Source organism: Macadamia integrifolia, chromosome 11 (assembly GCF_013358625.1).
Source record: "Macadamia integrifolia cultivar HAES 741 chromosome 11, SCU_Mint_v3, whole genome shotgun sequence".
Classification (NCBI taxonomy): domain Eukaryota; kingdom Viridiplantae; phylum Streptophyta; class Magnoliopsida; order Proteales; family Proteaceae; genus Macadamia; species Macadamia integrifolia.
Window position 1 is genome coordinate 24403209 of NC_056567.1, and position 11709 is coordinate 24414917.

General features: G+C 38.2%; 1 protein-coding gene across 1 annotated transcript in view; it reads right to left on the reverse strand.

Moving 5' to 3' along the window:
- Positions 1 to 10830, reverse strand: part of LOC122092738 — a 22714-nt gene extending 11884 nt beyond the window's left edge. Inside the window, exons 1-2 of the mRNA XM_042662982.1 lie at positions 10587 to 10830; positions 5168 to 5221 (exon numbers count right to left, since the gene is read on the reverse strand). Coding sequence (XP_042518916.1) covers positions 5168 to 5221; positions 10587 to 10662 — 130 coding nt within the window. The 5' untranslated portion in view covers positions 10663 to 10830. The remainder of the gene's footprint in view (positions 1 to 5167; positions 5222 to 10586) is intronic.
- Between the last annotated feature and the right edge of the window lie 879 nt (positions 10831 to 11709).

Sequence of the window (11709 nt, forward strand, 5' to 3'; positions counted from 1 at the left end):
AAAAAAAAAAAAAAAAAAAAAAAAAAAAAAAAAAAAACTAGATTTTTCTGCCTAGAGTGGGAGAGTGTTCTAGGAAATTGAGGAGATCAGTTTCTTACTTTCCTAATTGCATGGAGATTATTTTCCATAATGAATTGTTGATTTATAGGAAGGAGATCTAGTGCCAGTTGTATGAAGACCAAGTTGGAAGGCTGCATGGACTCTTACTTTCCAAGAAGATATCGACCAGAACTTAAGGAAGGATATTGCTTCAGATTTGGTGGGCCCGATGGCCAGCTGGTGAAGACCAAGATAAAGCCCCAAATTGCTATGCGTGGAGGCTTTCTTTTTGGGAGAATATTTTGGAGTCAGTTGTCATTTGCGTGGGATTTTATTAGCTTGAAGTTAGTTTCTATTTTATATAGACTCCTTCATGGAATTAGTAGTTTCTAACTCTAGGAGTCTTTCTATTTTGTCATCTAGACTAGATAGATTTAGTCGACCTCATTAAGTTGGGAAAAGTCTTAGTTTGTAGTTTGTTATATACTAGATAAATTTAGTTTGTATTTAATTTCTAAATAGGGATAGTGTTCAAACTGTAATGGACTTTCTTTCCATGCAAGGAAGAAATCCCCAATTGTTGTAATTGGTTGCTATCATAAATAAAACAGGGGCTGCATTCAACCAAAAAACGATTTAGAGAGAGAGGGGGGAAACCAGAGTTTTGGTTTTGATATCATGTTATGCTGTGAGATGCAGTGGCAGTGAGAGACCTTGGATTGAGATAGTCCTCTATCCCCCTTTCCAATTGAAGGAAAGGCTGGATCACGAAGAACCTAGCCCCAGGCAGGATCCTAAACACAATTGATAAATCTCAAATTCAACTATTCAAGTAACAAATCACAGCAACCAAATCCGATACAGCAGAAAATAGGTTAAAATCTCAGATTCCAGAATAGACTTTAAGGTGCTCCAATGGCAGAACTTGTAGCAGATCACACAATGAAATTGACTGAAATATAATACAGAAAATAGAGACGAAGGGGATAGGGGACTATCTCAGTCCAGGGTCACTCACTCGCAGCCTCTCTCCACCATTGCATCTTTTTTTTTTTTTTGGGTAAGATCGTTTTCTGGTTGAATGCAGCCCCTGTTTTATTTATAGGGGAAATCTGTTTGTAACTGAGGTGGTTACAAATTTGTAACCTTACATTTTTAGCCCCAAGCAAACATTGGTCAAGTCTCAATGAAGGGTAAATCAATGTAATTTTACATTTAATCTTGTCAGGCAGCATTAATTGTTGGTAATCAGTAATTCGTCATGTTCTAAGGTACTATCAGAATTTTTCACAGCCCCAGCCCTCATTTGGTGGAAGCCGCGTTCTTTTTGATTTGTTACTTTCCGATGGTGGCCGGACTCCGCCAATTGGTGGAGGGAGCTTCCCTGGGAACCCATCTTGCTCAAGGGCCCCTCATTCTCCAGCTCCAGCACTCCACCTTGGAAAATCAGGGATTTCTTCATGTTGCAATTATTGTACGCCTCAATGATTGTCACTCTATCACATCGGGTAGACAAGAGAATTGCAAAATGGACAACAATGTTCATGAGCACATTAACGATGAAGAGGACGAAGAAGAGAGGATGAAAAAGGCTTTAGATTCTGTGATATCTAGGGATTTTAGGACTACATAGGCCATCAAAAATCCCTTATAATGCCAAAGTGCAGTGAGGATTGTGGAAGGAGAAAGATTATCCTGTGTTGCACTTCTTGTGCTCTGTCCCACTTCCACCTCTGGCAACAACGAGGCCAATGCAGCCCACTGAAAATGGAACAGAACCATGTTTGCGGTGTCGGCAGAGATATTCCCAGTGAAGCCAAGGTTCACGTGCCATGGGATATCAACAATAGTGGAGAAGCCAACGGCCATTGTGGGGTAGCAGGGGCAAGGGGCAAGGGACAAGGGGCAAGGGGCAAGGGGCAAGGGGCAAGGGGCAAAGGTGGCTTGTAGAGGGACAATCGTATAGGGCCCTTGAGAAAGATGGGTTCTAGTAATTCATGCATTTCCAATCAAGTGATTCTATGCAAGTGTTTTGTTGCTTGGAGGGATGATACAGTACCACCTTCCAATTTGCGCAGCTCCACTTTCTCTTCGGAGACACCAGCTTCTGTATTGTTGTTCTGAGGTGAGGCAGGGTGATCAACAGAGCACTTTTCTGAATTTGTCATGTCGGAATTAGTTGTCAGTGAAGTTGGATATCGAAGACCCCTTGGAGCATCCCAACCTCCCCTACAACTCCGCCTCCCCTCTTCCTCCTTCCCACCCTACAACTAAGGTTCAAGGTATCGGGTTTCGACTCTTGGGGAGACTGAAATTTCGGTCGAAACCTGGGAAATTTCAAGGAAACTAGGGGATTTTTCCAGGTTTAGTGGAAACCTAGGTTTCAACCCCCAACCAGTGTTTTTTTTCCCTGATTTTTTGTGTACATCCTATTTTAGACATTTCTAACACATTCACATCATTAGTTTCATAAAATAAAAAAACACATAAAGTCATACTTGTGTGGTGAACCAAAGGTTCAGTAATCATTACGTTGAGTTGTGGACTGAAATATGTTGTAGGTAAATGCATTTTCAAAAACAAAGGGAAAAAAAAAAACATTAACATGCAAAAACAAATTCGGCCTCCGTGAATGCATAGATAGGGTCCTCCTAAGTAACATATAAAAAATTTACATAATTCTACTCTATTTACAAGTATATTCTATAAAAAAAAATAAAAAAATAAAAAATTGGGGAAATTGGGACTTACCTTTTTTGTCCAAGTGTAGATGAAGCAAGAACCACCTTCAGATTCAACTTTCTTAGGAAAAAAATGGAAATCTCCACTATTCCCCTAGTTTCCCCCTCCTAGGAGAAAAAACTAAGAAGAAATGGTCAAATTCTGCTAAAGAAGCTTGGGTTTCTTTTCAAACTAACTTATATAGGACATGGTTCCACCCAAAGGGTTGAACCAGTTGGTTCGGTCAAAATTTCCCATGTTTCGGTTGAAACATGGGAAATTTTGTCGAATTTGGTCGAAACATGGTCGAAACCTATGACTTTTAAAAGTCACAAGACATCGTTTCGACCCCTGGGGATACGATTGAAACCTGTGAAATTTCGCAGGTTCGATCGAGTTCTCGAACCATGCCTACAACTACATGTGCCCTTCTACAACTCCCCGCCCCCTTGACCCAATCCTCCTCTGCAACTGTTGTCCCACCTCTTCCAACCCCCACCTTGCAATTACCCCGTCCTCCCATTTGCCCCACCTTGCTGCACATCTGCATCGGCCCCAATCTCTACAACAATAACTTTATGCTCAGGTGACTTCGACCTCCCCTTCCTCAAGGCTAGGGGCCTCACCATGACCATCCCCATCTTTCCTAGCAATATCATCACCTACCCCGAAAGCCTCTCCATTTGATTGCACAAAACTTGATATATGCCATTGCCACCGTGATGGCCGATGATGAGAACTAAGAAAACCTCTCGGTGCCCACATAGGGAAATTAGCTATGGGATGGATTATTACCTTTCTACCCAAAGGAATCATAATCATTTTAAGTCACCTGGGAGTTGCGACTATTATATGTGAAATTAATTAACCTACCCTTGTGTAAAATATGAAATCAGTTATGAGGGGTATATGCAGTCTGGTTACAAGATCTGTTTGTAACCTGCTTGGTTACAAACAGACGCATCCTTATTTATAATAGCTACCAATTACAACAATTGGGGTTTTCTTCCTTGCGTGGAAAGTAAGCCCATTACAGCTTGAACATTATCCGATTTAGAAACTAAATACAAAGTAAATCAATCTAGATAACAAAAATAGAAAGAGTCTCAGAGTTAGAAACTACCAATTACATGAAGGAATCTATATAAAATAAAAACTAACTTCAAGCTGATAAGACCCCATGCAAAAAACAGCTGACTCCTAAATATTCTCCCAAAAAGAAAGCCTCCATGCATAGCAATATGGGTCCATAGCTTGATCTTCACCAGCTGGCCATGAGGCCCACCAAATCTAAAGCAATATCCTTCCTTAAGTTGTGGTCGATATTGCCTTGGAAAGTAAGAGTCCATGCAGCCTCCCAACTTGGTCTTCATACAGCTGGCCCTAGATATCCTTCCTACAAATCAGCAAGTCTTTATGGAAAACAATCTCCATGCAATTAGGAAAGTAGGAAACTGATTTCCTCAATCTCCTAGAACTCTCTCCCACTCTAGGCAGCAAAATCTATTTTTTTTTAAAACCTGCTAATCAATGGCTATGGGACAAAGTCCTGGCTCGACCAATGGGCTAAAATAACCCATATATGGCCCAAGTGTCCTGGCTCGATGGGGAGAACTTGGACAGGCTTGGGCTGCTTCTTCACTCTCCATCGATCCACATCATGGTGCCACCCCTAAGTTCTCAAAAAGCATTACTTTCAATCCTATACAAATATTCATCCATCTCAGCATCCCCATTTCAGGTAAAGTCATTCAATGGATGTGTTATCATTCCTTTGCTAAGTACAGTTCATATGGCCATTTCGCAAAACTCCTTCTTCAAATAGTTGTCATGTCACCAAAACAAGCCATGGCAGATGCCAGGTACCAAGGCAAGTGTGTTTGAGGAAAATGTGCCCCATTCTGTGTGCTATGGTCATCAAGTTCTGGCATGTACTGATCATACAGCAAAACACCTCTATTTCATCCAACTGGGTCTGATTATATATAAACAAAAGCAAATTTGGAGCATCTAAATCATGAAGACTTGAGAAGCATACACAAATGATAAATCATAAGAAGTGGAGAGATAGTTAATGATTTTCTCCAGCTGGCTATGTGGATAATGATTAATTAACAAGTCTTGAACAGAATGAGGGACCCAAGTTCTTATGCATGTCAAATAACTTTTGACCCATAAAAAGTCACGTTTCCCCACTTTTTCTGTTCCAAAATATTGAAGTGCATCATTCAACAACTTCATATCCTTGCTACATCCATATGCACTAAAGATTAACTATTATTTCCAATAAAAGTGCTTCAAAACACAAATAATCCAATCAAGTAACTCAACCAAAATTATACATATATATATATATATATATAAATTACAATTGAGTAACAGAGAAATAATGCATAGTGACACTTACATTCTTCCCATGTCTCTCCATCAGAGTCACAACCTTTCTTGCAAAAGACTCTCCCTACAAGAAGCTACTACAGATTATTAAGTAATCCAACTAAGAACCTGAAATTTGCCACAATTTGACTGGAAAAGGGGAAAATTGATGAACAAAAATTAACCAAAATAAATAAACCAAACATAATTGCCCAATGCTTATCATGCATAAGTGGAAGATATGAGATATGTCAAATTCTCAATTTCAAAAGATATATCTTCCTGTGCTAAGTAATGAAACATATAAGATGGATAAATAGTTCCACTATGGTACCAGTGAGTCAATCACCAGGACTTTTACAACATCTTGCATCAGAATAACCAAAATTCAGAATGACAGAATAATCTTAGTTCTCCAATTAATACAAATATTTGGATGGTTAAATAAGGTTAACGGTCAGACTGACAAATGTTTTGGTTAGATGTGCCCGATTTGTCCCATTTTCAGGCTATGCTTAATCCAAGCGTGTCCCAATTGCTAAACAGCCTGAAATTCACAAAGAATCAGGCCACCCTCAAATAGCTAGTTGAGAGTCTTGAGACAGACACTTACATACTCAGCTATGGCATCACTCCCTCAATTCTTAAAGAACCAAAAGTGTGGTGAGTGAAAAAGCATGTTGAAAAAACAAACCCCATAATCATTGGTGCATCAAGGATCCTTTTTATGAGAAGCATGTGGTGAAATAGCTGCAGGACACAATATAACACAGAAATACATCTCATAGGTAAAACAACACATGCTTCCTTCCTTGAGAGCTTCTACTGTCAGCTTAGTTATGTGTAACCTCACAAGCCTTGTCAGCACATGGACTGCAATGCTTGGCTAAGCATGGTAGAGTCCAACAGGCGACAGTACCATTTGTCCTCTGTTTTCTGTTGGTTACTTTGCCAAAAAGAATTGGTGAGTTTCCAATTAACCTTCCGGCTCCAAAGTACCATTAAGGATTGTTATACGAGTCACTCTTTTTCAATTTTCTACCTCCTGGTTCAGTTGGGAAAGGATATGAGTACTTTCACGTTTAGCTCCTTTTGGTGGGGAAATCCGGACGAGGATCGTCCTACCAGTAAGGTCGGCCTCAAAAATTAATCAAACAAGAAAGGAGATCGAAGGTTACCTTTAGGCTCAAAGTGTAAACCCTCCAAAGAATCTCAACCCTTCCATGAGCAGTTCTTCCCATCACAGTAGCCTTTTCATTCTCGTCAATGTTGGCCCACCACCATAGACTAAGGTTTGAAAACCATAGTCCCTTACCTCACACACTCACACAAGGGAGACGGAGCAGCTTATTGTGGTTCTCTAAGGAGAGAGAGGGAGAGTGAATTGATGTGGAATCAAATCTATAAGGAGAGAAAAGATGACTTGTCTATTGTCAAAGACAACTATTGCTTATGTGCAATCTTCGCATTCAATTACTTTCTAAAACTCTTTTAGATTACAATGTGACTTGACTTTCCTAAATGAAACCAATCACAAAATCTCCCTAAATCATCTCTTTTTGTATCCAATACAACTAAGATATGATTTAGTTGTCACTAGCAAAGACAACTAAAAAAGTGTTGAGAAAAGATTCTCTACCACACCATCTCTCAAATCTTGATGTGAGATCTCATCTCTCATCAAGATGCTCATCTAATGGAAATAATCCAAAGGACCATGGCCACTTATAAGATGCTACATAATGGGTTGAACCAATAGAGAACGGGTAGTATCCCATTGAGATTTCACCCAACTAACCATGTGTCAAGTTAATGTCATATTTCCTAATGTGGTATTTACCAACAAATAGATGTTGGGGACATGCCCACACCCCTAATTGATTTCAATGATAACAAACAAATGAAGCCATTTAACATTATTTGTCTCTTAGCATTGTGTGATATAGTGATAATATCTATAGAACTAAGTGACGCAATGTCTTGGAGATTACAAGAACCATAGAGCTAAGTGAAGCACTGCCGTAGAGATGGAGGATAATGACATAGGATGGAAGATGAAAAGTGAAGACGTGACAACGGCTGGAAGTTGAAGGATGAAGATATTGAAGATATTAAAGCATGAAGTTGCTAAGGAAATCGTGTTGTTAATTCGTAGTGTAGGATAGTGCACACACTTGCATTGTACTGCATAACATTAATTGCATAATTGTCACACGTCTCCTATACCTTGGAGGGACCATAGAAGGCACCCCAATACACATTATTATGGCCCTCAAACATTGGATAAGGTAAAAATCCAAAAAAGACTTGGTGTTAAGAATAAAAAAAATGTCAAACAATTGGACATACAAACAAGGCACAGGGTTCAGTCTATCAACAGACGCTCATCCAGTTCGCCAAGAAGGCTTGCATGAGCTAGTTCAACGGCTATAAGGTACAGGTCGACCAGTATATGTATTGGTCAACCAGTATATCCAAAATTTGTCCGTTAGTGCTTGATTTAATCACCTTAATTAGCACTCTAATCATGCCTATAAACACCTTTATTGTGTGCCATAAACACACACCAACACTATCAATTGAATGCATTTAATTGAGCGTTCGAGGTTGATTTTATTTCACGCATATCAAGGGGAACTCAAGGAATTTTCATTCAAGTCTTCTTCATTCTTTCTTTGTTTCCAAGTAAAGCTTCAAGGAGATTTAATTAAGGTGCAATTGTTCCCATTTGCATTTCATTATTGCACACATCACTTAGGTAATGTCTTACCTTTACTTTTTCAATTGCTTTTGTTTGATTTGCCTAAGAACGCTAGCATTGGGTTGTGTAGACATTTGTCTAGACTGTACTTATACTGGTGTGTAAGACTCTTTAAGAGATATTTTGTACGGATCTTCTTATCCTTAAAATAGTTGTAAAATGTGATTTTCCCCACATATTGTACTGAAAGAGAAAACTAGTGGAAGTCTCTCAAGGAGATCTTGAGGGAACTGGACGTATTCTCAGTAGAGTCGAACCACTATAAATCTTTCATGTCTCATTGTGCGAATTTAATTTCTGTTATTCTACATCCTTTCATACAATCGAGCAATAATTTTTTTTTAAGATTTTGTCCATTGTAAATTTTTTTCAAAGATTTTGTAATTTCAATAGGAAAAAAAAGAAAAACATTTTCAAAAAGTTTGTGAAAATAAATATTAATTTCCGAAACTTTACAAACAATTTACTAAAATGCCACTGGTACCAGATTTGTTCTAATAAATTACCGACATCCTCTCTCCTTTATATTCTCTGGCACTAGATTTGTGTCCAATAAATTACCGACATTCTCTCTCCTTCGTATTCTCCCAATTAGGGCAGTGGATTCCATGTTGGACATCTCTTTTGAATGCAGCCAAACATTGTGACTCCAGTATACCAATATATAGTTATCAACCATTGGTGTGCCAAAACATACAATGCATGACCACACCGATAAGGACCCCTCAGATCGAGGGACCAATTGTACACTACTGATAAGAACTCCGTTCCAAATCAACAGATAGTTACACACGTGTGAAATTCTCACATGATCTGGTTCAATGTACACTCACACTTATACCTTGGAATCTCCATTCCTACATACACAGTGTGACGACCATATAAACAGGGTATCCAGTCTCCCTAGTCGTGAACACTTTTAGGTTAATACGTAACGACAACCAAGGCCCGTAATTACATCATGCAAATTAATCTATTTAATCTATACAAATATGGATTTGATGGACATATATCCAACACTTTCCATCATGTGTTGTACCTATTCCTTATTTTCTTTATGTTTGGCATTTTTATTCCCTTAAACCAAGCAATAAGTATGTTTTTTTTTTGTCTATACCAAGCTTATTAACATTATAAAGAATACCTTTCAGAGTGTCGGCAAAGGAAGTCGAAGACTTACTTGATGCTCTCAATGGCTAAGAGCTTTTTCGTTCGCCTGCTAGAACTGTAACGCTTAATTCATCTTTCCTCGCTCTAATCTATATAAAAGAAAAATCCCAATTCTCACATTTACCCCCCTCTCTGATGAGTTCTGCAGTTCAGTCTTTCCGCTAGGCAAGCACAGCTAGGGATGACCAGCTTCTCGGATCAACAACTGGCCCCTCTCCCTGTGGTCGAGCTGATCTACAACCACTCTCTTCTATTATTGGTTTCGCTTTCCCACTGCCACTGCAAGGCATTATCATGACTCATATGCCTTAATATCCATTGAAAACATGGCTCGTCGTGGGATGGGAGTGAATCGAAATCGGGGGAAAAAAGATTCTTCTCGACATCACCCTGATGAACTAGCTTCTCCCCAGATTTATTTATTTCCCTCTCTAATCAGTGAATCAGCTACAGATGCTTCCCCTTCTATTAGGATGACGGAATTTAACCCGTTTATTAACAATAACAAAATCATGATGCATCCTACAACAGTACCACACAAAATCATTCACATAGTCCCTCATCTCAATGTTTTGGACCTTTCACTCAGTCTGCAATTGCAGCATAAAAATTATACCTAATTTATAGTCACATTACCCCCATTTTGTGCTTTTTCTAAGAAATACAAAATTTTACTTATACCATTGACATATAATATTTGATGATCAGTATAACTGCTCCTCTATGCCTCCTTCAAGGTTGGCCTGCCAATCAAATGCCATACCATGTGGATTGTAAAATGTGAAGGTAGGCTAAATTTACTAACACAAGCAACAATCATAAATCTCAAAACCCATTGTTAAACTAAGAGTTACCATGTGTGCAGTGTATGTGTAAAATAACATGATACTTACAAAATACACCTGATGAATGATTATACTGTTTATAAATAAAAGGATGTCCACAAAATATTACAATTCCCAGTAGAATTGATTAATCCGTTGAGTAATCAAATGGGCTTCAATTATAATAAAGATTTAGCAGCAAGCATAGGAAAAGATCCAAGCTTTCGAGCTTAAGCATAATCAGTTCTGTGTATTTGGGTAAAGGAAATGTGTTTAATCTCAATAAGATCTTTCAGAGAGATCGACACTCATCATAATTAGCTGTTGGAAACCAATAAGCTGCAGAAAAATCGCCAGCTTACAGTTTTTCTCAACACAAAATCTTTCAATGCAAACGAAACAAAACCCTAAATGAAATCAAATAATTTGTTTGTTCTCTTCGTGAAGAATTACCACAAAAAAAAAAAATTAATTAAATTTAGCTGATCAATGACATTATATAAATGCGACGCATTTAAGAAACGTTAACGAGTAGATGTTTATGATATCGGAGGTCAAGAAATTCAATGCAGAAAGAACGTAGATTTAAATGAAGAAATTAAAGAACAAGGACGAAGAGATGAAGAAGAAGAAGAGAAAAATACGAACAGAGAAAGAGACAAAGGGGAGAAAGGATTTAAAAAAAAATGAGTTACATGGAATCTGAGTAAGAGCTGCGTATTTGCTGGTGCATTGGCTGTTGCATGGAGACGACCATTGCTGAGGGAACATCTTCTTTGGACAAAGCCCTCTATCCAATATCTCGGAGTTTGTCAGAGAGGGATTTCGAACGGAAGTAGTCTGGTTATGTTTTGGTTAGATAATGTGCACTGTAATAAGAGACAAACAAGTTGGTTAGGGTTTTTTCGTCATTCCGCAAAAAATCCTCGTTTCACTCGTTTAATTCGTTTCTCGTCCTTTCATTCCTTCAATGCTTCTTACGAAAAAAACAATTGCTTTCAATGCTTCTAGTGATTTTTTTTTTTTTTTAAGGTGGGAAAGGTAGCAGGTTTTGATAATTAGGAATCGAACCGGTGAACCCCTGGTCGATTCAGACCTATTTGAATCATGAATCAACATTGATTCCAGATTCCAGATTCCAGATTCCATAATGTTGGATAGGGGAAAGACTCTTTTCAAAAATCAGAATGAGGTCATACTGGTTCACACCTCCCCTCCCATCGAATAAGAGGGCATGTGAATATAGGTGGGACAATAGGTGAAAAAAAATTTTGTTTCCCAGCAAGTAATTCTATAATTGTTTGGCGTGGCGGTTCTTGTGGTGTCATAATATTCACCCTAAATTCTATTTATTTTTATTTAAATTTCTTCTAGGGGTATCCTAACTTGTGATCTTCTTTCGCAATTCATATATATTAGTATCATTCATATTTTTGTAACAAATCTATGAGAATTTGATTCGCATGATTTTATTTATTACCTCTCTGTTACAAGAATTCTAGGTGACATGTATGTTGGGACTTACTAAGCACCTCTAGGCCCTCATCCACTCTTGATTTGATAGTCTCTTTCCATACTAACCCTTCTCTCTCTCCCCTTGAGAAGAAATTCTTCCTAACTATTTTATTGATTTATCGTTTACTCTATAAGGTCAGCCCTTAATCAACTCATTTTTAAATATCCTAACATTGAACCCCAACTGATTGTTAGTAATATCGATCGTTGGATTAATGATCTGAATTTGTTATCTTATTTTTCCATCCTATTGATCCTCCTTTAAACCATTACATGAATCCTTGTTTATCTTACGATAACTAC